The 26,403-nt window shown below is 41.8% G+C and overlaps 2 protein-coding genes across 8 annotated transcripts in view; both read left to right on the plus strand.

Moving 5' to 3' along the window:
• NMNAT3 (nicotinamide nucleotide adenylyltransferase 3) overlaps positions 1 to 16,406 on the plus strand; it is a 40,837-nt gene extending 24,431 nt beyond the window's left edge. For all 7 annotated transcript variants that reach the window (XM_081007003.1, XM_081007006.1, XM_081007004.1 and 4 more), the window contains 3 exons: positions 4,862 to 5,045; positions 9,952 to 10,061; positions 15,144 to 16,406. In XM_081007003.1, coding sequence (XP_080863129.1) covers positions 4,862 to 5,045; positions 9,952 to 10,061; positions 15,144 to 15,553 — 704 coding nt within the window. In that variant the 3' untranslated portion in view covers positions 15,554 to 16,406. The remainder of the gene's footprint in view (positions 1 to 4,861; positions 5,046 to 9,951; positions 10,062 to 15,143) is intronic.
• A 1,135-nt stretch (positions 16,407 to 17,541) lies between these two features.
• Positions 17,542 to 26,403, plus strand: part of RBP1 (retinol binding protein 1) — a 35,218-nt gene continuing 26,356 nt past the window's right edge. Inside the window, exons 1-2 of the mRNA XM_081007020.1 lie at positions 17,542 to 20,955; positions 21,996 to 22,174. Of these exons, the coding sequence (XP_080863146.1) occupies positions 20,883 to 20,955; positions 21,996 to 22,174 (252 nt within the window). The 5' untranslated portion in view covers positions 17,542 to 20,882. The remainder of the gene's footprint in view (positions 20,956 to 21,995; positions 22,175 to 26,403) is intronic.

Below are 26,403 nucleotides of genomic sequence, written 5' to 3' on the forward strand. Positions count from 1 at the left end.
TAATGGCAGAAGATATCAATGACGAGGTATTGATAGAAACGTTCCATCAAAGGTTCCCAAGGAAACCTCAGCCTGTGGAGAGGTTCCGGAGGGAATACTTTGGGACCACCGATGAGGAGGAGGAGTTGGAAGGATTCTCGGAATCGGAAGGGGAAGGGGAGATGGACTCTGAGGAGGAGGAGTACTTCGAGACCAGGAACCGCAACAGGTGGAGAGAAGTGTTCGGGACATCGGAAGATGAAGGAAGTTCATTCCGGGGTTTTGCCTCCTCACCGCCCGTAGAGGAGGGGGCGAGAGGGGATGAAGGGGGCCCTGGAGGGGAGGTGGATGTCAGGGAACTGCCATCGGAAGGAAGGGAAGTGAAAGGGCTCACACAGGTTGGGAGAGACTCAGCAGCTGAAGAGGGAACCAGTAGGGGGAGAGGAGCTGGGCTGAGGGAAAGGGAGCTGGAGGGATGGCTCAGAGACACTTCCAGCGAAAACAGTGGGGAGGTTTCAGGACCTCCTGTAGGGACACCCACTCCTCGCCGGAAACTGTCACGCAGAGAGTCCAGAAGACGTGTTTCCGTTAAGGAGCTTTTATGTTGGAAGCGATTCCGAAAGCAACCACTGTCGGAATCTGCCAGCGACTGACGGAGCCATGTTTAAGGGGCTCCGTTACAGACAGAGGTTTGCAAACTTGACCAAACTCTGAGGGACTAGGATTTTACACACAAGCAGCTCATCGTCCCATCACACGTTCTAATTCAGAAGCTTAGTAAGTCTGCAGGGATTATTGTTATTCAGGAACAAAAACTTGCGTTCAGTCCCTTCCTTTCTTCAATAGAAAATTCTATTGTCTCCTTTAGCTGAACACCCTGTAGACAAAATATTATTTCCGTTTTGCAGCTTTCCCAGAAGATAACCAGTTCTGTAAAATTCCAATGGTATTTTTCCACTTACAACCATCTTTGTAATGTCCCGAAACTCCTCTAGGGGGATTGTTGTAACTTTGTTTTCTCTAGTCCAAAAGTCCGATTATTATCCATGTTTTCGCCATTTTGTATCCAAGTTTTAAGAAGTTGTAGCAAATTGTAACAAATTTAGCCAGCAAAGTTCTCATAATAAAATCCTCTCTGCTTTCCGACTTTGACAGCTACTTTGACAGCTGTCAAAATCTCCGACTCTTTTCACCAGGCTCTCTCTTCAATCACCCCGGTTCCCAGGGGGGGGGGTTACGTTTCTTCTCCCTCAATTCGTCCTCCAGCACAGTTCTTATAATTTCCCATCGTGGAATTCTTAGTTCTTATCAGCAATACAAATCTTTTTGGACCTTGGTTTCCCCGTCCTTGTCTTGGAAGGTTTACAATAGGGGGGGGGACTGACTTCCTTTTTGGATCCCCCCCCGCTCGTGTCCAATTCGAAAAGAAATTCTTTTTTTTTCCTCCTTTTAAACCCAGATTCCAAATTACTCACGGGTTGTTGTTAAAAAGTCCGAATTTTCAATGGAAGAAGTCAGCGCTCTCTGCCGGATGGCATGCGGCTGCGCTCGGCAGGGATAGCAGAGGACTCAAAGCACCACGCTTCTCCCCGGCACCCGATCCGTAGCCTTTAAAAAGGCTCCTTCACGAGTCGGGAGGGCGCTGACGGTGCCAGCCGAGTCTCCATGTCCACGGCCCTCGTGGCCGTGGTTTTTAAGGGTCCCCGCATCGCCGATGCGGTAGGACCCAGCCCCTGCCGAGCAGGCTCCCTCCGGAGCTCGGAGGGAGTCCGCCATTCGGCGATGGCGCCAACCCGGAAGTCCTGTGTGTTTACATTTTAAACACTTTGTACACATTTTGTATGCCTTCCATTCCATTAGTATATATTTTGTATGCTTTTCAGTGCATTTTCCTCAATAATGTACATTTCTCAGCATAATTCTACTTTTTTGAGCAGAACTGTGTTGCAGAATTTGGATAAGTGGATAAGTTTGGGATGGATGAGTTAGATTAGTTGACTTTAAAATATAAAGTAGGGTTAGAAAGACCCATTGAAGTCCAGTCCATCTGAGTTTTACATGAAAACAGGACTAAGCACATTGCATTTCTGTGTGGTCTTTTAAGAGGAAATCCTTAAAAATCCACAGGGAAGCACAAAGGCAACATTTGTGATGAAAAATACAAGTTCTTGCGATGTGGTCTGAGTGCTGCAGCCCTGCTCTTTTACAGCTTTAAAAAAGAGAGTCCAGTGGATTAGAGCAGCTCATGTGTATGAATGAATCAATTTATTTCAGAATGCACCAGAATGCACATGTGTAGTGTTTTGCATTTCTGCACCCCCTTATTAAAATATTGCAAGTCTTCTTGATGATCCCTTGCTTGGAGTTGGATGTGACATGCCTATCCCCATGTAAAGTGGACTTGCAGTATTTCAGTACTGAGCACATGGTGGCAAGGAGCACCACGCGCTAGCCAACTAGATTGCTTTTTTAAAAAATGTAAAAGAAAGAGACCAGGCATTGCGTCAGTCCACATATTGCCTTATCTGCAGGTTCTGATGCGGATGTGGACTAGATTGAATCAGGTGAGTCTTCTTTGGAATCTGGACAATTTCACCACATCTCTACCACTACAATGACTCTAGTTGGATTTTTCATGCTGTAGGTAGGAATAAATTGTGATTTAAGATTTAACCTGGCTATAGATGTCCTCTTAGAAGGTGTGGAGGGACTTTGAAAACTGGTGTTGATGCTACTGCAGGAAGGTTTGAATAAGCCCTTGGCCTGAAGAGGCAGCTTTTAATTTTTTTACACATTCTTTCACATTCAAGACAGCTAACCTTACATTTAGAATGGCTGCAGAATCAACATACAAGTCAGGCATGCTTTTACTTTTCTACCTCAGGCAACAAGTAGGGGAACTACTTTTTAACTTTAATTGTAGAGAGCATGACCTGGAGTAATTGGTCAGCAATAAACATGATGCCACTTTATGACCTCATTTCAGTTTTTTGGTTGTTGTTTTTTACTGTAATAGAAAGGTTTGCACTTTCTATTAAAGTGTAGATCTGAAGTGAGGCCATAAATTACTCTGGCAAAGTCTAGAGTGCCCATTACTGGAACCTACTAAAAAAAAGATTAGAAAAATCATCTATCATGGCTAGTTCGTGTATAGCCTCTACTTGCAAAAATATGCTAGAAAACATTCCCAAGCATCTGCTAACCCTGAGATTTTGGAAAATGTCAGAGCAATCATTTGACTCATGCCAAGAAGATAGATAAGGATTTTGCTACTTTATTATAGGGTGAGGGCTCACATTAGGCAATAATATTTTTTGGAGATCTTTTCCTGGATACTGGCAAAATTTACAGCTGGTTAAATTATAGCAAGAGGAGCTTTAAAATTCATAGGCTGCTCTAGCCTAAAACGAACAGCTCCAGCTAGAAAGGAAGTCAGATGATAATGGGTTGTGTTCAGTGTAGCCCTGAGGTGGATTCCAACAGTGCAAATATTTCTTCTTGAACAATAGAATGTTCTCCTGCTCTCCTCCCCCCATGCAGCCCCTAAATCTGTTTCAGCGGTTCTCCCAACTACCCAGAGCAGATTTGGGGACCACATGGGGAGGAGAGGGGCAAATCGCATTGTGCTAACACTAATCCTTGCCACTGGTGCAGTTATTTTGCTGAGTACCACCCAATAGCTGTAAGAAAGCGCAAACTAGAAAAACCAATAAAGCGTAGAACTGCAGTGATGAACTGTGGAGCACATAAAGAAGGCAATGGGGGAGGTATTGTTGGCTGAGTGGCGGTATGCACATCTTGCATTAATTTGGTCCCAGACCGAGTCCCCAGCATCTCATGAAGGACCCCTCAAGCTCTGAAGAGTTGTTAATCAGTCAGCAGACAACGCTGCACTAGATGGACCAGTGGTTGAACTTGGATAGGTCATACAGCTTCACATGTTCACAATAAGTAATGCTGTATATTTGATTAGTTGTAGGTTGACGTTGTTGCCAAAGTTAATCCATGAAAATATTTGTGATCATTTATTTAGCTAGACATTTTCATCCACCCCAGAGTGTTGGGAAACAGATGGATGAAAGCTTGTCTTCCTGCAGGCTTCCCTTGCTATTTATACTTGGAGAAATTTGATAACTTTTAGGAAAACATCATATTGACTTTCCCCAACCTCAATTGAGGACATTAGGGCCTGCTTTGAAAATCTTATTACATCAAAGATTTCATTGCACTGTTGAAGAATAAGGGCTTCTGTTTCCATTTTAATTAACGTGGTCAATCATATGGATGGAGATCTTTGTCGCAGATAAGCCCAATTAAAGATTTCTCTTTTTTTGTTTCATAGCATTCTGGTCTTGGTCTGAAAAACCTTTCTTATTAACCGTTTTCTCCCTTGACTGTCCTGATTTGCTTTGCTGTGCACTATTAAGCAGAGTGGCAGAAAACATCTACAGAAACATGGCATTATTCCTTCAGCATGTGGATAAGGCATGATAATCTTGTTAGCTAGTATGCATCAGATACTAAGAAATAAACACTGGTCAATTAAAACATTCATCAACTGCGCTATCTTGAAACTGTTCTGGTACAGTTGCTAGAACTAAAAATTCATTAGCCTTATCTTCAGTCTGTCTAATCCTATGCATTATAGATGAAAAATGTTTCTATTTGCAGAAGGTTTTACACACATCCACTTTTCCTTTTAGTACTATCTAATGGAGTTGACGCTTCAGTAATAGAACTTAGAACAGTTTAATCGCCAAGGAGAGGGAACAATGCTTTTTATTGTTTACATAATTTTCATTTCCTCATTTATCACCATTACAAAACAGATATACAAGGACTGTTCCCCCCCCCCCCCTTTCTGTTTTCTCCCTGTACCAAGGAAAGTACCGAGTGATTGGAGGTATAATTTCACCAGTTAATGATGAGTATGGAAAGCAAGGTTTGGCAGCAGCAAAGCATCGTGTAGCCATGGCTCAACTTGCACTGGAGACCTCCGACTGGATCAGAGTAGACCCTTGGGAGAGTGAGCAAAGGCAATGGAGTGAGACTGTAGTGGTTCTCAGGTAATGATGATGTCTCTCTGTGTTGCTTCTGCATTCGATGATCAAAAGAATCATGGGGTGTCTCAGATAAGCTGTATTTTAGGACTCTTGCCAGCACTGCAAAATTATACGCTAAGGGCAGAATGAGCTAAGGGAATTCAAGGCAGTGGGGTCTTATGCTACATTTTTACAAATCTGGGCTTTCAGTGTACCAAAAATGTCTTGAGAAGGACTAGGGGAAATGTAAAGCTGGCAGGCTGCTTTACAGTGAAGAAGTGGCTGATCTCCCAGGGAAGGAGCCAAGAGCTTTTAAAGGGGTACTGAAGCCCACCAGGCCACTGGATGGTTTCACACATACACAGTGCGGAGGGTTAAATGGAAAGTCTGGAAGCTGTGTTATCTTGTTATATATATTTGATTACAACAATAACCTTCCTGAGTGAAGAATACTCTAATTACTGTATACAGTTCCAATCATGGCATAACAGGAAAAGCTAAATAAATATTTTGCTGTTTTAGATTATTGCTAGCTAAACATGTATGTTCTTCAAAGCCAACAAATTGGGCCTGTAGCTCAGAGTAGGTAGGGGAGCAATATTTTCTCATAATCTTTGAGTCATACCTGTAGAAATAAACTTAGATTATTATTTTTTGTAGAAGCTCTCCCTTTGAATCAAACATGTTAGTGTGCAACAACTTATCACATGTACTAGGTAACTTTTATCTAAGCCAGTGGTGTCCAAACTTTTTTCAAAGAGGGTCAGATTTGATGAAGTAAAGGGCTGTGAGGGCAGACCAAAGGGCCAACCCCAGGAAATAAACTGCCACAGGGGCTGGATTAAACTGACCAGCAGGCTGGATTAGGCCCCCAAAACGGATTTTGGACATGCCTGATCTAAGCCACTATAAACATTAAGTGAAAATATCCTTTGGTGTTTGAAAACTAACACTTTTCAACCGAATGGATGAACTTCAAAGGTGAGTCCAATTACCCTCCTCGTAATGCAGTGTTCCTCTCCAACAGGAAGGCTGTATAGATATTTCTACCAATCACTTTATTAGAGTATTACAGCTCAGTTCTGTCTATGTTTATTCCAGAATTGCCATTGTATTTTGTGGAGCTTACTCACACTTAACCTGGGAGTAAACATCCCCCTGTGCATAGGAATACATTGTTAATGTACTTCCTCTAAAGAGAGTTTCCCCCTCCCAATCTTCAACAGGTTGTAACACTCATAAGCATCTGAACTGGGGATGCCTATGCACATAGACCTTGCCCTTTAAGCATATATGGGCATACCTGAGGTCCTGATGGTGCAGACTTCAGTTCCTAGGAAAGCCTTTGTGTGTAGAGAAGAACTATGTACTCAGGCTTGCCCAGCTATACCCATCCATGCCTAGGATGTTGGGGATGGGTCTGGGGTAAACTGTGATGTTGGAAGCAGGGCCAGCGGCACAAAGCCATTGTCCCTTTCTCAGTGTGAACCCCTTCACTAACATATGAAGGGACCTGTGAGATACATGGTGATGAAATGGTACCTCTCAGCTATCTGTTTCGTTGTCTGAGGTTCATTTACAGCCATGACTCCCTGATGTCTGCTTCATCCAAATGTCTTTTGGTAGTATTTTTTTTCCTTCTTCAAGACAGATGCTGTTCGCTTTCCTGTGATTAAATTTATATTCTGCTCCTCATTCCAAGTCTCTTGTGCTTTCTAAGGCTGTGTGTTGAACAATCTGAAGTCCTTAGAAGACCCACCTTGGGTTGTTGTTTTTTTGCCTCATATAAGGAAAACTTTGTCTGGCGTTGTCATCATTAACGAAGATGGCTTAGAATGGGTGTCTGAATGCATTTTTCATTGCTGTGGCATGGCAGACACAAAACTGGAGGGCTGTGTCAAAACTCATTTGATCACCGGAAGGCCTGTATCCTTTGTATACTTCAGTGTTTTTGTCTTACATTTCAATAAAACACCTATGCAGATCAAATGTCTGTCAGTCTTTCACTTGTGAGACAAGGAAGGTTTTTTCTACAGGTTAACTCAGCTAGGGATCCTGGATTTCCTTCCGCCTGTCCTCACCCCCCAAAAACCTGGGTGCTTTCTTGAGTTTTGGCTTGCTTGCTTCAGTCATCTGACATCTTTTGATATGCATCAGATTAAAATAATGAACCTAGTTGTTTGCTAATGTCTGACTTCTGTAGGCTTAATTTTGGTAGGCTTGGGTACGTTGTGCTTCATTGCAACAAATGTCACTTTGATATTTTCTCATTCTGTAGTTTTTGGATATTCTTGCCATAGTCCTGCAGAACTGATTCACCAAAGAAGCCAAAATTCTCTTTCCCAGAGTTCATCTCAGATGTCTCTCTACCTTTTTCTCCCGTGGAGCTAGGAGGCATAGTCCTTCTTTTAGGCCCTTGTACTTTTTGCTTCTGAAGGCACTGAAAACCTGCTTACCATTCTATTGTACTGATCCTTATGCTAGTTTACAGTGCAAGGATTATTCTATTATTCCCACTTACTTTTTCTTTACACAGGCATATACTCTTGTTCCTGTCTCGATGCCTTGACAGTTATTCATGTCTGTCACAGATCACATTCTAGTTCTCCAAAAATGGCATTGCATCTTGCTTTATCATAGAATTGTAAAGCACCACAAGGGTCATCTAATCCAGCCTCCTGCAGTTCTGGAATCTAAATTATATTTTGTTTATTGTTATTGTTATGTTCCTTCCTCAGTCTTGACAAGAAGGAATTGCTGTTGAGTCTACAAAATATATGGGAAAAGAAATGTTGCTTAATTGTCTTTTGATCCACCTCTCTTCCCATTTCTTTTGCATTACCCGATTTGAGAGTTCATGCATGCCTTCTTCCTTGTCCTGTAAAATTACAATATTCAATTAATGCTTAACAGATTCTGCTAGGCAGTTGTCACAAGCTGCTTTGCTTAATCTTTGAGGACTTCTATAAATAAGTAAAATGTCTAGTGATGCTGCATCTGGAAAGCATCAACACCAGACTTTAGGAAGAGGTGTTGAGAATTGTCAGGAGAGAAGGAAAAAAAACACCTTCTATTCAAGTTTGCAAGTATGTTCTTTATGCTTTAAAAGCTAGGCGATATGAGTAGATTGACATACTGCTTGCCGAAAGTGCAAAATATAATCAAACTGTAGTAAGAAATCTCTGTACAAAATGAATGTATATTCGTCACATAGCTTGGTACTTTCTGTAATCTTCAGCTCATACTGTGTCTCGGCTTGGCTGGACTCTTCCTATGCAGCACTCCTGACACTGATCATATATCTAGCTGAATCAAGCTGTGAGAATTACAGCTGGCAAACTGCATCTCCAAAGCTGGTGCTTTTTTCTTATTCTTAATTAACACTGCATTATTATTATTTCTTGGGATTTCTTATTTGCTTCCACCATGAGGTTCCAGAGTGGATATCAACATTTTAAAAAATACAACATTAACATCAGTTAAAACAAATCAGCATTAGTTGTGATGTATCTAACTTACAGTACAGCCCTATACATGTTTACTTAGAAATAATTCCCCCCATCCACGAGCTTAGTAGGACTTACTCCCAGGAGAGTGTAGATATAGATAGGATTGCATCCTTAAGATGTCAAGCTTTGGCACATCTCCCAGTAGAGGAATGCAAGAGGCGGGAAATCCTTCTTCCTGTCTTTAACATTTTAAACAGCTACAACACTGCTGCTTATTCAGGTGTGAGGAAGTTCATATGGAGGTGAAATGAGCTTGTTCTTAACCTTTGTAGGCCTCTGAATAAGTTTGGCACATTGCTTGCAGCTTGCTTGGAGTGTAGCTCTACAGTTGTCTACCGGTTTTGGCAACCATATTCATTGTGCTCACTTTACATTCCTTACATTTGGATGCCTGTAGAGTAGTGGGTTCAATTTAGAGCAAACAAACCAACACTGAATGGTATAGGTTCTGATTGTAGAAGAAAGCTGCTCCTGGAATCTTGCTGCAGGCTTGTGTTTGAATTTTTCAGTATTCAACTCCATGGTGGGTCTTGAACTGTGATCAACTGGGAAATGTGAGGAGACGATTCAGCATGTCCCAATCCAACCTTCCCCAAAGGAGACCAGAAACATCAGCAAGGAAGCCTCTTGACGCAAATAGGCCACATGGGAGACACTTTGATCCTTGTAAATAGGATCTGGGTCAGGCTTGTCACTGGTCTGGGCAACTAAGAAGCTTTGATGTCACTGCTGGCTTCAGGCCACCTTTGCCTCACGCCCCTGAGCATCTGCTTTACCTATCTCCTGACAAAGCTTTGCTGTGCTGAGTTATTCTGTTTGTTCCCTTCCATATTTCTATGTTCTCACCTTTTAGAAAGCTCTTCCTGGTTTCCTTGCCAGCCTGGATCCAAACAACTGTGGAGCTAACTAAGCAGTTCCTATTATGTTGTTGGTGTCTCCCATTCAAAAGAATAAAAAGTAAAACATTCTATAGGACATTCTCAAAGAAGACCTTCGAGCCTAGTCAATGACCTTTTTTGTTGTTCTCCTCTTTTTGAAATTGGAGCGATTTTTTTTTATGTGACCATTTTGCAGCTTATTCTGTAAATGCCTGAAATCTTTATTACATTTTATTGTGTGTTATAAAGCTAAAGTCCAACAAAAGATACCGTTTTACATGCGTTATATCTCCTAGAGGAGTAAAAGCAACATTAAAAAGAAATAATGGTCAATCGAAGATGTTCAAGTTAGGACAAGAATGTTAGCCGCCATTGACACAAATCTTGCAATGCACAGAATTAATATGGCAAGTTCTCCAGCCATCTAATTAAGCCCTGAAGTACACAAAAGCCGATTGAGTTTTAGAAACTGAAAGTGCAAGATAATCGCTTTGTGTATCTCTGAGAGGATTACCTTACACAGAGCCTTTTATTTTAACACAGGCACCATTACAAAGAACTGCTTAAATCACACCATATCAAGGAACTGCCTGGAGAAAACAATTGGCCCATAGAAAAGGCTGCCGGAGCATCGTTTGCTTCATCACTCACAGGTTTGTTACTGCTTTCGGTAGTGTTCCTTGTGTACATGATAATGCCTTGCACACTTTATCAGATTAATACCCATGCCTAAGTAGGAAAATAGTGCATTTATTTATGCTTGTGGCTGGAGCCAGGGGTCAAAAGTTGGGAAACTAATGCTGTGGGAGATGTATCTGATGCAGCTTCCCAGGTGTGGAGAAAGGAATTGCTGGTATCATGGTGGCTGGTTCTGCCCTACCAACTACCTATGGTTCGTTAGCATGCCTCAAGATTTCCCTTGCATCCATTGCACGTACAGCATATGGGGAGCTCTCTCCAAGCAGCTGACAACTTTGCAGGATTTGCAATCAGAGGGGAATTTATTTCTGTGTGTTTAGTTGTACATGTCAGCGTACAGAGGTAGAGCCTGCCACAGCAATGCCATTGCATCACTGTGTGCATTCATGTCTGACAAACAAATGAAGAAAATGTCTCAAATTGTAGTTTGAGAGCCTGTGAAGCAGTACAGTAATGAATGTGCGTAGGTTGTGTCATGACCTACCTCCCTGAACACCTGGAAAATGCTACGGATTCCAGTGATGCCGAAATTTCAATTTCAAACCACAACTATGCTTTTTTGTTTTAATTCCCGATTAGCTCCCTTTCTAGCCCTTTTCTCTTCCTCCCAAGTTGTGCTCGCTCTTCCCTGCATGTACTCCTAAATGAGCTTTTAATTCCTATTTAGTAATGCATAGTCAAGACCCCAACAGATGTTCTTCAACCACCTGCAAGCAGTGAATGATTTTAGCTTATCTCTCCCATGCTAGGTTTAATCCCTCCCATGCTGTTGACAGGCTTGCCTGATGCTTAAAATTTCCATATGTACCTTGCACAATGTGTTAGTAACTACTGTTATCCCAGTTGTCCCGTGGATCATAGGCCAGGGTCATACACATATAGATATATGATTTGTATTTGCAGTCTGCCTTTCTCTAAATAGTCCCAGTACAAATTATTATTAAAATCATAAAATAAAAACACAAAACTAACCAACGGCAAAGTTAACAGGAGTATAGAAAAGTAATGCAGGATAATGGAAGAGCATCCATTCAACCAATTGTCAAAAAGCCTACAATGATGGTGCAAGACTCACCTTAGAGGGGAGATTATTCCACAACCATGAATTATGCTGACTTTCCTCTAACATGAGGAAGTCCCTTCAACAAATGGAGGGAGCCCTGGATCCAATCCAGCATCTACAACACCCCTTTTACTTATCTATTTCTAAATTATATTTTCTACGCTTGCTTTAAAAAAACAAAACAAAACTTAAGGAAGAACTTTTTGTAGAGAAAGGCAAGCTTTGCTAAGCATGCAGAGATTTAGCTCAAGAAACAAATTTTGGAAGATCTTTGATCATTTTTTATTCTTAGGCTTGCATTTAGCAAGGTCCTACACAGAGTAGACCCATTAAAATCAATAACCTAAGTTAGCCTCCATCAATTTCAGTGGGTCTATTCTGACCAGTACTAACAATAACAATACTAACTACAGTGAGAGGGGAAAGTATTTGATCCCCTGCTAAATTTGCCCATTTGCCCTCTGACGAAGAAATGACCAGTCCATCAATCTCTGACTTTTGTCTTCTGGGTTTCTGGGAGTTTTCCTGTTGTTCTGTCTCTCACAGCTACAATAAACGTACCATTAAAATTATGGACTGGTCATTTCTTTGTCAGAGGGCAAACGGGCAAATTTAGCAGGGGATCAAATACTTTTTTCCCTTACTGTATGCAACAAAGAAAAACAATTCCCATTTTGGCTCACCCTCTATTCAGTGTCATGCCATTACATTAAACAGAGGGAAGGAAAGAGACTGCAGGGTAAATAGTGGGGGTGCAGATGGAGCACTCATGGGAAATAAGCTTCCACACCTTAGTTTTTACTCCAGCAGCGTACATTGAAAGGACAACATCTAGCAGATTGTGCAATGTCTGGCTGCCAAAAAAAGCCCAGCCTTCAAGACTCCTTAAAGGAGTTTCCAGGGGGTGGATTGAATGATCTGTGGTGTACCGAAGCTTTCTTCAGCTCAGCTAAGAGAGAACACTCTCATGACTGCAAAACATTTGTCAACCAGGAAATATTATAATTCTTCTCCAGCTTGGATTTCAATCTGAGCTGGAGAGGAACTCAGACCCTTGTAAAGCTTGCATCTCCTTTGAGATGGACTTTAATGAGTTCTCAATGAGCCTGGCTTCTCTGACATCTCTACTTTCTTGTTAGTATAACAGCAGCCTGCCATTTTTGAGAACATCTCAGTTATTTGCTATTTCCTTTTGGAAGGTCCTCTGAGATATTTACAAGGGCTGCTATCAGTTTAAAATGCTTTCTGCTTCCGTGTAACTTATTTTAGTAGGTCTTCACATCTCCGATAAGGGTCACTGAGTTTAGCATCACATACAGAGTAGTCTTTTCCTTTTTATAAGAGACCCTTGATCTTTATTTCATTTCAAATTGAACTTGGGCAGATAACCTGGTTGGTTTCCTACCTGTTTTGGTTTGAGAGTTTTGTCTCTTAATGAGATCTTGCAGGCTGTTAAAGCTAGCTGCTTTGTTTGTGCTGGTGGCAGTTTCTCCTTTAGCTAACTCGGTTTTCCTTTCTGGCAGGGTATTATGGAGTATTAGAATAACTTTTTTGCTACCAGTATTGATTCAGATATTCCATTCAGAACCTTTCCAAAAATAAAAAAAGGTTCAAGTATGCTACAGAAACTGAATCACTCTTACTGGAATTGCAGTTTAGAAAAACCATTATCAGTTGTGAAACTGCAAGATCATTATTTAACAGTAGCCCTCAAAAGTCTAAGGAAGTTATATTCCTGTTTTTCGTCCCTCTAGACTTGATTCTATCAGCAACCTTCTTTAAAAAGCCATTTAGTTGTTCAATTCTGGTTTCAAGATTTGATGCCTTTCTGAAGAGAGAGCCTTATGCTGTTCTCACAATTTTTAAAAATAGACATTTTGATGTCGGGAATGATGGATGATAGTGTGTTGTATGTTGCTTGACCATGTTGGCATTTGATGTTGGTTGTCAAAGAGGGCTGCTTGTATCTTTATTCAGAGGGAACCTGCTAGATAAATCTCTACCCCAAGCTTCAGAATATGCTTTATAGTTTGGATTTTTCCAAACACACACACATCCTATCATCCATCCATCTATCTATCTATCTATCCATCATCTAACGTCTATCTATCTAAATTGGTGTGGGTGTAACCCCTGCTGAATCAGTCTAGTCTGGCATCCGTTTCCAACTAGATGCCTGTAAGAATCTCACAAGGAGGACCTAATTTCAACAGCTCCCTTCCCACTTGCAATTTCCATGGAACAGGGGCAGCCTCTTTTTTTGGTACATTGCCCCTGTAAGGCTAAAAGCAAACTATATGTGTGGGTGGGGAGGTTGGCTGCCCCCATATGTACATAGGAACCACAGTCTTTTTCTCTGTACAATCACTGAGGAAATAATGGTTTGTCATAACTAAAGTATCAACACAAGAGAAGGAAACTGGTGGATTCTACACACATATAAAAAACACACGGTGAAAATGCTTTTTAAAAAACGTTTTGAAAAATACATTGAATTTGGCATAACTCACTGTCACCATCTAGTGTCACATTTGTATATTGCACTTTACATCATTTTTAAAACGTTTTATTTGCAGCTGTAAAGCAGAGTCTTGTGTGTAACTATGCGTTGCAATGAGTGAGATAGTGAATGAATGAATGCATATTTGCATGACTGTACCTCTAAATATTTGCTGGAAACTCTATGAGTTTCCCATTCTTTCAAAGAATTTAATCAAGGGTGGTTACAAATGGGAAGGATTGTGCAACCCAGTGGGAGTGGTGTGCATAGCATCATTTTTTCCTACTGGAGCTCCTGAAGCAGCCACATGTCTCTGCCCTGCCCAAAGGTACCTGTACTTCTTTGGGCATGGGAAGGTGGTAGAGCCAGTGTCCTTCAGGTCTTAATGTGTGTTCATTTCCAAAACTGATAAATTATTGACCACTTTCAGCATGAGCTCAGAGATGGTCATGCATTGCTACATGGAAACTTTTGTTGGAAACCCAAAGAATCTGTAACTCCTTGCATTACAAGTTGGACCAATCCACATTTGTAGCTGCCTCTGTTGAAATATGTGGATCAGTCCTTAAAGCTTAAACAGAGTGATTGCTCCAAAATTTCAAAATAAAATTATTAATAGTAATAATAAGTAACCTGTATTTTGTTATTGTGGAGGTCTTCCTTAGTGTGCATATGCTTATTTGAAAAGCAAATTAAGATGTAATAAGTGGGCTTAAAGGTTCATTTGTTTTCTGGAGAACTGCATTCATATCCTTTAAAGAAGGATATTGCTGGAGCGAGAAGGAGTCAGCCAGGGCAGCAATTATTATTAAGTTCTTGTAGAAGCTTATCTGAAGAAAGATCCTGATAAGACTGCATTTGTTTACATTATGAAGAAGATGAAAGGAGACAGAAAATAATGGTAGACAAGGCAGTGAAGAAGCTAGAAAATACAGGTGTTTCTAACATGCCTCAGAAGTGAAACAGTGTTGGAGTATGCCTTATTTCAGTGGGGAAGCTGCTCCCAAGTGTTGGTGGCACAACAGAGAAGGCTTTGTTCTTGGTGTTGCTGGATGAATGTGTGCACAAGCAGGAGGGGTTCTGAGAATGACTGCAGGAACAGGTGGGTCCGTGTGGGCAAAGGCATATGATGTCCATTTGCCATTTGAAATAATACACTTTAGGGAGGGTTTTACAAATGCACACTATACCTTTAAAGCACATTCTTTCAAAGAATCCTGGGCACTGTGGTTTCTTAAGAGTTGCTGGAAATTATAACTCTGTGAGAGGCAAACTACAGTGCCCAGCATTCTTTGGAGGAAAGAATGTGCTTTAAAGCTTTATTGTGTAAGCAGCCTTAGCTTCAGTAGATTCTAGCGGGCTGCTTGTTGAATTTTAGGTGTGTGTGTTCATATAAACTACAAATACAAATGTACATCTAAAGGGGATGTTTCAGCAAAAGAAAATAATGCAAATGATATTATGTTCTTGCAGTTGTCCCTGAGTTAAAACTTCTATGTGGAGCTGATGTTCTGAAGACGTTTCAAACACCTAACCTCTGGAAGGAAGAACACATTTTAGAAATAGTGGGAAAATTTGGGTTGGTTTGTATTAGCCGCGTTGGCAACGATCCTTCTCAGTTTATCTCTCAGTCAGCACTTTTAAGCAGGTACCAGCACAATATCCACTTGGTTAGGGAGTGGATTCAAAATGAAATCAGTGCCACAAACATAAGGCACGCCTTGCGCAAAGGGCAAAGTGTGAAATACCTCGTTCCAGATTCTGTTATTTCCTATATTAAGCAACACAATATATACACGGATGAGACTGAACGAAGAAATGAAGGGGATTTGCTGCAGCCACTTAAGCGATATTGTTCTGTCGTCAGCCCTCTTAATGACTGATGGTAATATGGGGCTTGTCCTCACTTCCGCTTATCCTGTGCCTAGAAATCATGGGTCTGAGTGGGCTTCCACTTTTCCTATGATTTTTAGGCATGGGTCCGAATAGTATTACATTTGCCCCACCTCTTTCCCTCAAAAAAGCCGCTGTTAGCACTAAATCAGGGCAAATGCTAATTTAGAGAAAACCCGACTGACTTTTGCTCCAGTTCAGCTGTAAGCAGTGGGTTTTCCTGGGGGAAAGCAGCAGAGCAGGTAGATTTGTGGTTGAGCCCTAAGTTACCCACTTCACAGAGTGACAATCCTAAACAATATGCCTGTAAAGGAAAGTAAGCTTGGTTGTGATAATAATGGAGCAATCCATTTTATGGGAAAATCCATCTGTGCCAGTCAAAAGCTGTGGTGAAGAACTGATGAATGAGCCTATCTCTGTTCACAAAAGGACTTCCCCACTGACCTTCAGCGTTGCAGACAGTTTTGCACACTTAATAGGGATGTAGATCCAGGTCTTTCCTCTTGTTGAAATGAATGAAGAAAAGAGTCCTCGTTCCACCTGATGTTTCTTGCAAGCACTGGAGTCTATTTATAGGCACTGGAAATCTAAAACAAGGACTGCCTGCTGCATTTGGTTTCTGCCTTGCCATCTGTTATGCGAGGAAGTTTATCATTTTAAGTATCACTATTGACAGTGAATCAAAACAAGCTCTCATATCACGTGATCCTAAACAATTCACTTGTAAGTCAGCCCCACTGATTTCCATAAGATTTGTTTCCAACGTTGTGTGGTGTGGGATTGTGATGTTACAATCTTCTTTTGTTTCTTGGTAGCTCAGCCAATAAAGCGTGAAACTCTTAATCTCAGGGTCGTGGGTTTGAACCCGATGTTGGGCAAAAGATTCCTTCGTTGCAGGGCATTGGACTCAGTGACCCTTGTGGTCCTTTCTAACTCTACAATTCTATAATTCTATGTCTGGACTTTGTTTGAGGTTTTTCTTTTCTTTCCTTTCTTTTTGGATGTTGTGAACTATTTTTGTAAGCCTTTCGCCACATCGCAATGCCACAATGCTTTCAATGTCTTTACTGCAAAATTGTCAAGCCATTGCCTGCAGTCCCACTTAGCACTGGATTTGCAAGGATGCCTTCCTCCACCCTCACTTCATAAATGGACTTATAATATTTCTTGTAAATTGTATTTTAGCACTGCAGCATTTGTGTTTCTAAAGACGCAAAGAGAGAAAACGTATATTTTTCTGTAGCTGACATCTTTACACCTGTATGGGTGTTTCACAAGCTCTTCTAATAAATTCAGGGGGTGGAAGCTATATAAGGTCTTTTAACTCTGCTGTTGTGTTGAAAAAGGTTCCCAGAGTGGCTTACAAAGTTCAGAAATAACTTGCAATCCAATAAACAAAGACCAGGTGTGAATTTACAATCTAAAATACATGACACAAAAGGAAAAAAGATGTGGGAGGGAGGAAGCAAAAGACAAACCCAGAGACTAGTTTTTGGTTACAAATTTCACCAGGCAGAAATTAAGCAGGTCATGGAGCTGGATCTAAGCACAATGGAAGGGCAACTGCTTCCAGTCAGGCACAACAGATTTGCAGTGACACAGGTACAGTGGTGCCTCGCAAGACGAAAAGAATCCGTTCCGCGAGTCTCTTCGTCTTGTGGGTTTTTTCGTCTTGCGAAGCAAGCCCATTAGCAGTTTAGCAGATTAGTGCTACAGGGCTTAGCAGGCTTAGTGGATCAGCTGATAAGCGGCTTAACGATAAGCTGATAAGCGGCTTAAGGATCAGCTGATAAGCGGCTTAACGATAAGCTGATAAGCGGCTTAACGATCAGCTGATAAGCGGCTTAGCATCAGCTGTTAAGCGGCTTAGCCATCAGCTGATAAGAGGTTTAGCGGCTTGGGAAAAAGGGAAAAAGGAAAAAAAACCTGCAGGAACTCGCAAGACACTTTCGTCTTGCGAAGCAAGCACATAGGAAATTCGTTTTGCGAAGCACCTCCAAAACGGAAAACCCTTTCGTCTAGCGGGTTTTCCGTCTTGCGAGGCATTCGTCTTGCGGGGCACCACTGTACTACAGCAATGCAGTTTTCTGCCATGGGGCTCACCCGTTCAGCTTTTAACAAAAGAGAGGATCCAGCATAATTCATCTTAACACTAGCCAACCCAGAAGACACAGTTGTGAGTTCCATTACTTCAGGGCAATATTTCAAAGGAGCATTGTCTGTATATGGTTCGTGCCAGTGACATAAGTCTAGCCTGCCTTCCTGCTCAAACACAGGGAATCATCTATAAAAATGTCTTCAGCAACCTCATTACGAAGAGAGAAGAATACAAGTCAGAATTCTGAAAGATGCTTCTTTCCTCTGGCCTACTCAGCAGTTCAGACAATGTGTGAGAATAAAGAGACAGTCCCATTGTCTCTATCTCCATTGGTTCTAGCCCAGATGCAGGATTGTCTGAAGGGGGTTTCTTCACATGTTTGGCTGAGTACGCTTACACAATATTCCTGTGACCAATAATGCTGCACAAGCAGGATTCTGAGTACATTTAGCATGTAGAAAACTCCCATTCAAACCTTCCTGCTCAATGTGAGATGATAAGGGATGGTGCTTTGGGAGGGCAGGTATTGGCACATCCACTCCCTCTTTGAATTTCTTTTGTGGGTCTGCTATCATTCTGAAATAATCTGGTGGTTGCAGAATACCATATATAAAACATTGCTTTGCATACAGCTTCATAAAACACCTATTTTGCATGTGACTTTTGGAAGAATGTTTATAACTTGCAAATGAAGTGGTACATTTTTCTGGAAACTGGTTTCAACACACCTACTTCTGTGTCTTTTAGAGCTTGACAATCAATGTGATTGTCAAACATCCATTACTCCCTTGTCCTTACCCTGCTTGGGGGTGGGGCTGAAAATAAAGCAAGGGAAGTTGAAAGGAGGACAAATCAAAACTGGGGTGCCATATGGCAAACTTTTCATCGATTCAATTTCTGTCCATTTTTCAGGTAGAATTTGCAATATAATAATAATGGATAGGATGTTGGACTTTAGACAAGGGGTGCCTGAATTCAAACTCCTGCTTAGCTGTGAAGTTCATGGAATGAGCTATTAATTTTTAGCCAGCTGCTCACTCTCAGCCTAACCTACTTCACTGTGCACATCCTTCACTTATAATGCTCCTCCTCCTCCCTTTTTGTTTGATCAATATCTCTTGAGCAGATTGTACCCCTCAATTTCTACATTCCTCTCATGAGTCTCAACCCACCAGGTTTCAGTAATGCCTATTAGGTAATATTTGCCATCCTGTATTAAGAACTCAAGTTCTTTTTGCTTGTTTCCCATACTCTGTACATTCGTGTAGAGACAACTGAACCATGAGTCATGCCTTTGCACACTGCTGCCTCTGTCCCCCTCCATAGGGAGTCAGCTGCTGCCACCACACATCTCTTCCTTCTCTGGTGAGCAGCAGGAATCGTTCTGTACATTGTATCTTCCACTGCCACCTTGCTGTGTTCTGAGGTATGCAACCACTCTACTTGCTCCTGTAGCCTGAGGCGAGGGCATGAAATCGACACAGCCTGGCTCCTGGCAGTCCTGCTTTTTTGTGCCATGTTCCTCCAGCGGTTCATCTCTTGCACAGGGTGATCCTTCTAGGGGCCTGCATATCTGTTCCAGGACCGTCCACTCTGGTACATCAAAGCCCCACACTAGTAAATTAACACAAGTAAGCAAGTTTATGTTATTCACAAACACCATTGCAAAGAAGCCAAACTCGGGCAGCTAATGGTATATGGCCCACAAATACATAAATGGGAGGCGCTGGAATAGAGATCCAACCCCATTTTAAGTTGTTTTCCCTCCTATCGTGAGATGGCGCAGCTCCTCTGTTCTCACTGTCTTTGTGTGTTTTAAATTTAAAAATCACCTGCCACTGGCAGATTTTCTCTTGCCAGATTTTCCCCTTGCGCCACAAATTACTTAGGCTTTGTTACTCAGGATTTTAAAGTAGAGCTGGCTTCTCTGGGGATCTCTCCCACCACCCCTCGGCTTTCAGAATTTCTTAGATATTGGGTCGTTGTTTTCAGCAGGATGCCTATCAGATGTTAATGGGGAGAGTTTGAAGATGGGTCGTTATTTTCAGATTTTTTAGGTATGTGAAATAAGTACTGTGTGACTCTGAACTAAACATCATCAAATACATATGAGAATCTGGATTATTACAACCTGCCACCTTGCGCCCCATGGGAGAAGGAGCTAGCCTTTATCCAGAGGCACAGCAGCTAATGCCCTGGAATTCTTAACTCAATTAATTTAACCTTGAGCTCATGCTACACTGAAAACTATTTGTTCTGCAGCGTGTTCGAAATTTCCCTGCTGTATTCCTAAGTGATGAGAAGACTTTACGGTCTCAAGTGATTCTTTTCAAGCAGCAATGTATTGTTGAATAATGCAGTACTGCACGGTGTGTGTGTGTGTGTGTGTGTGTGTGTGCGCGCGCACACACACACACACACACACACACATGCACCCCGCCCCCAGCTTGCTTGCACTGAAGTTAATAGGTTTCTGTGAAGGACTGCTTATTTCTCAGGCTGCAAAAACGTCGCATTACCTCAGCTGATTAATAAAACATTCTGTCCTGCTGGAGATACTGAGTGACAACTGGAATCGGGGTGCAAGTCCAATACTAAAAGGCTCAATGAGTAATGACTGGCTCTTTTCCCACCATCTAATAGCCATCTAGTTCTGCTTCCCAACACCTATTGCCCAGGGATTCCTTCATAAATTTAGCAATTCAGAATGCAATTCCCTTTTTGTGGTAGAACTTTCATACCTCTTTGGAGTACAGGGTTGGAAGACAGAGGGCAACGATCTCAGACGATCCAGAGACTATAATTTGCCACTTCTTGAATCACCTAGTATGTCCACTACATATAGCAGTAAGATATGCCGTTGGTGTATCAGAAGAAGCCATCTTTTCTTAGCCGCATGGAAGGGAAATAAGTTAAAATCGAAACTCAGCTAATCGGTGGCCATACAGCCATCGGTATAGAAGGGCAATGACCTCATCCATTTAAATCAAGCCATCCTGCTGTCATTAGCAAGCTAAAAGGTTCAGATATTTGGGGGGATTTAAAGGTAACACTTCGACGCTAATCGGCTTAAAGGGACTAGCATAACTGCATGGCCGGAAGAACAGATAAAAGAAACCAGAGTTCAGACTTGGCCTCAGCAAAAGGCTCTGAGCTGTATGGTGCAGAATTAACACACAAGTTGAAAGGCTTTGATATTGAAGAGGACACAAGCACCAACCATGCCTGCCGATTTCAATGGCTATTGGAAAATGCTCAGCAATGACAACTTTGAGGAGTATTTGAAAGCACTAGGTAAGATTCTTTTATTTATTTATTTATTTAATTTAATTTATTACACAACCGTAGCTCCATACCTTCTGGGCTGAATCTGATTCTTCTGTAACATCAATCACATAAACATTGTCCCACTTCACTGTATATGGCTTTTGTATGAAAATATTTTGGTTTTACTGAGTTTCTTTATTAATATTGCCATGTCTATTTTTTTTATTTAAAAATGTGCCTCGACAATAGGAAGAGCAAGAAATAAAATCCAGAAGTTACGTCTATATAAGCATAAATAAACACTTCTGAATTATCAAAATTAATTATCCAGAAGTTATCATAAATTGCTGGTGTTACAGCAAGCCTTTTACCTCAGGTAGTGTACAGTCTTAGAGACAGAACAGGCGTAGCAGAGCCTGAACTACAAATTTGATTAGGAAACTCATTGAACAGGTATATTATACCTATAGCAGCACTTCTTAAGTAATAATTTTCAGTTGAATGTATTTTTAAAGTTTTATAGCAACTTTCACACATCCACACTAGACATGGCATATCCCAAAGAATCCCAGGAACTGTAGTTTGTTAAGGTTGTTGACAGTTGTTAAGAGAACCCCTCACAGAGCTGCAAACCCCAGCACCTATAGCAAACTATGGTTGCCGGGATTCTTTGTGGGAAGCCATATTTGTTGAAGTGGTATGACAGTGCCTTACAGTGTAGATGTGAGCTTTAGGAAATGCAAAGGAGGAAGGGTTCTGGAAAGGCATATAGTCAAAGTAAATATAAACAAGATTATGCATAATAGTCGTCATACCATCAGGTGAAGCACATACACAGATGAGTTGATACGTAAATTCAACAAAATCCAAATTGCTTGGCCCAAATCTTAGGCAAAAGTATCTATATATGTTGACAAGATTATCATTTCATTCTGTGTGGGGATAAGTATTAAAACTTCCTCACTTTGTATTGAACTACAAGTTTATTTTTTTAAAGAAAATTTTCAGAGCTACTCCAGAGGTTTGATCTTTACAGAACTCTTTTCTGGTCTCTTTCTTTCCTTCAGATGTAAATATTGCTGTGAGAAAAATAGCTAATATGCTCAAACCGGACAAAGAGATCATTCAAGATGGCGATCACATGATCATTAAGACACTAAGCACTTTTAAAAACTACATCATGGATTTTGATATAGGGAAGGAATTTGAGGAGGATTTAACAGGGGTGGATGATCGCAAATGCATGGTAAGAATGAGAACAGCAACTGTTTCATGACAAACAAACAAAAAAAAGCTTCCAAACCCTGCGTCATGATGGTCACAGACATTTTGCTGTGGTCCCGTCCCCCCCCCAGGAAGCTGTTTGTATTTGACAGCTGTATTTAGGCAGAGTCTTAAGACTCAGTACAGACTTTACATCTGATAAATGTGTTGGTAGACATGAAGTCACTGTCCTTTATTCAGGCTGCAGTCCTCCCACACACATTTTCCTGGGAGCAAGTCCTATTGAACATAGTTGGAATTGTGTCCTGCATGCATAGGGTTGCACTATGAAACTTGAATTACAGTCGTACCTCAGGTTACATACGCTTCAGGTTACATACGCTTCAGGTTACAGACTCCGCTAACCCAGAAATAGTGCTTCAGGTTAAAAACTTTGCTTCAGGATGAGAACAGAAATCGTGCTCCGGCGGCACAGCAGCAGCAGGAGGCCCTATTAGCTAAAGCGGTGCTTCAGGTTAAGAACAGTTTCAGGTTAAGTACGGACCTCCGGAATGAATTAAGTAATTAACCCGAGGTACCACTGTATATACATTTGATACTCAGTTGGGGGGTGAGTGTCTCTGTTTTGTTTTATAAAGTAAGTAGTTTCCATTCCTGTTTTGGTCAACACGTATGCTTTATTGCGTTTCTGTTAGACTTGCTTGTTGAAATGGTGCTGCTGGCACAGTATGATCCCACTCGTCTTGTGTCGAGTAGCAGAAGCAAGGCAATTGCTGCCTCTTGCCCACCTTTTGCTAACAATTCCGAATAAGCCCAGAGAGACAGCACATGCTTTAAACAGCTATTTATACCAGAAACAGAAGCATCATCCTTAACAGAAGTAGACAGCACCAAGAATTCTCCCCTGTGAGCTCTTAGCTTTTGACAAGGAAACAATACTGTGTGGCTCATAAGGAGGAATACCAATTAGCAGCACAGTCTCGCTAATACCAAGCTGCTTAGCTGAGTCAGAGCCTGACTGCTGTCCTTTCATTTACTCTGAGAGCAAGATACTGCTAAAAGAGTAAAGGTTCCCAAAGTGAAAATGCACAAGGTTATCTGATTGAGGGAGGCATTTTTAAAAAGAGAGACATTAAAACAGTAGACTCTCACATTCATAGTGAGGTGCTCCCTGCTCTAGCCTTGGAACAGCAGAAATTTCCTCTTTGTCCCATGGCAATGGAAAAATGGAAGAATTTTGAAATACAAGGAAAGGGGGCATGTGTTGCCTGCCCAACTAGGTAGGTTTGGCTACCAAACAAGAATGCAAAGCACAGAGACAATGCTTGTTTCGGCAATAGCCCTCATCTGACATTTGGAAATAGGAACAGGTGAATCAATTCTGGTTTCTCTCAGTTTCCCTCTTTTCCCAGCTTCCGCTCTGGTCAGTGTGTAAATTATGTTGTTGCTGCTCCTTCCACAGGCACAGGAACATTTTTTCATCTGAGGGTGGGTGCATTCAAATTAATGCCAGTCATGCATTGATATGGGGACATGTGTCTAGGATTTAAGGCTAGCCAATGTTCTTGAAAGCCCATTCACATGTTTGTAACTGATCATCTAAAGAGGGCTAATGTGATGCTGCAGTTCAGTCTGTTGGAGAATCTGGTTTTATCAGGGCTTTCAGCTCTACTTTTCAGATGCCATAGGTTCTGCACATCTCTATCCCGCTGGTTAAAGTTGAAAGCTGGGAGCTCAAAATCCAGTAATGTTAAATGCAGCATAGATTTAGGTGAGAAAGCTTAGTTATTTCTTAAGGTATTGGCATGGGCATATTTGAGGAAACAGCATTCACTTAAAAACAGTCAAGCAATGGCCAATTAGTGCAATTCTTCACTGGGTACATGCTCAGTCTTCATCTGACATTCCAGAAGGTGCAGATTCCGATGGTCATGCTTAAAGTGGCTTATCTGTACATTTTATACAAAGCAAAGAATGATTGACCACAAAAGCTTGTGTAGGAGGACTAGTCCACGGAGAAGTTAAAATCAAATGGCTTTTAATAATTTTTTTAATCAGTGGCTCCCAATTCACTAAGTACTGTGGACCCCCTGTTTTTCAAAATCCAATCCATTGACCTCCCTACTTATGAACATTTTGACATCTCTATGGTGGTTTTTGTTATGTGGATGGTGCCATGGACCCCCTAGGTGGGTTACGCAGACTCCCAGTTGAGAACCACTGCTTTAAACAGTTTGAAAACCCAGATACAGAACCCACACACAATGTGACTAATGGAAGCAAGGGCTGAATATGATTTGCCATTGCTTATATTAGCTACATTGTGTCCCTTTGATTGGTAATCTAGAGTGCCTTAGATCCATTAGTGTTGAGCTGAGTTATTTTTGGCATGAATGGGATCTGAAACTAGCTACTTTCGTTTCATCCATTAAGCATTTCACAATGAAAGATGAATAAATTCTATAGTATTGGAATTAATTTCTGTAAAAGACAGCAGTTGCAGAGTTTTAAAGATTAGACAACCTATTATATCTTCTGCTTCCCAGTAAAATAAGGCACATATTGTCAAATAAACTGAAGGTAAAGCTAATGCTGTGTTTGCCAACCTTTTTCTAACTGTGCCCTCCAAGGACGTAGCCAGGGGGGCAGCTGCTCAAATCTGAGGATCTGCCCCACCCTAAAAAAGCCTGCCCCCTTAACAAAAACCCTGGCTATGCCCATGACCCCCCCCCCCCAGCCTACTGGTAGAAAGGCAGCTATTTAAATATTTTGTTTGTAAACAGAACACGTTTTATTTATAATTTATACAAGACACAATTACATAAAATGATAGGAACATAATGAAATATTGTTGGAGCAGAAAAACGTAGAAACATGGAGCTGGAAGGGACCCCAAGGGTCAACTTTCTAGTGCAACGTAGGAAACTTAGCAAATGCATCCATGACAGATGGCCATCCAACCTCTGCTTAGAAACCTCCAAGGTAGGAGAATCCAGAATCTCCCAAGAGAGGTCCATCTTCCATGTGTTATAAAAAGTAAACAACACTTATTTGACTCCAGTTATTTGACACGGAGGGGAAAGCTACAGATAGCAGTCCAAAAGCTGCACAGGGAGTTCTGTATATATGGGGAAATTTTAAAAAGCAAGTGGTCCTCACTGATCTGGAGACCTTGTCATCTGGAAGAGCCCTGGCTGCCTAGATAAAACACTATAGCCCCACATGTCCGTACCTGGGAGTAAGGTCCTCTGAACTCAATGCGGCTTTCTTCTGAGTAGACAATTAGTAATTTACTAGATGCAAGTCAGCAGCAGACCAGACGACCCCACTCAGCTAGGCTCTGGGGTGGATTTCACCCCACGCCTTGCAGAGCTGGGCCGACACTGCTGACAGGCCTACGCCCCTTGGCAACACCCAAAGGCCCCGATCCTAATTGCCCCCTCCTTCTGGAAATAAACCAGGACTGCTTGAAGAAAATGCATGTGGCAAAAAGCAGTGTTAGGCCCTAGTGGGCCGTCCCCTTACCCACTTGTGATTGGCCAAGCAGATAGCCAGCCAATCAGGACTTTAAAAAAAAAAAAAATATGATTTTCCCCCCTTCTCACTTCCCTCTGCGGCCTCCCAGCCTTTCACAGTCCCCCCACCCACCCATTGATGCGACTTTCACCTGTGGACCCCTTGAAATATCCTGGGGGCCCCCAGGGGACCATATGGCCCTCATTTGGGAAACACTCAGCTAAGGAGAGGCAGGAATGGTCAGATTAAGGTGATTGGGAGCCCTGGCACAATTCCTGACCCACCCCACCCCCACTCAAAAGGGAGAAGTCACTTCCCATTGCCATGGGGTGCTGCTGCATACTGAGGAGGAAGAAGGCAGACTTTGAGGTCTGCTACACACTTCACACCTACCCTTTTTGATAAGTGACAGGGACCCAGGAAAGCAACAGCTGCACCACCCACCTCTTTGGGAGTGTAAGGAGCTGCAAAGGGGTAGGGATTGAAAGTGCTGTGTGGGGTTAGGGGCTGAAGAAGAGTTAAGGGGTTGAAGGAGCTGTGAGGGGCTGGGAATTGCTTGGGGTTACGTGGGGTTGGCGAGCAAAGTGAGCAGGGGTGGAGCCCTTAGTAGTACAATAACCAGTGTCTGCATTTTAAGACTCTCTCAAACCATAGGTAAGCAGTGGGAGCAGCCTCTGCGTCTCCCCCAATCAGTGGCAGCTCTTGTGGAAAAGCAACGTTATTTTTCAGGGGACT

This window comes from Podarcis pityusensis (assembly GCF_964106645.2).
Source record: "Podarcis pityusensis genome assembly, chromosome: 5".
In the NCBI taxonomy this organism is placed as follows: domain Eukaryota; kingdom Metazoa; phylum Chordata; class Lepidosauria; order Squamata; family Lacertidae; genus Podarcis; species Podarcis pityusensis.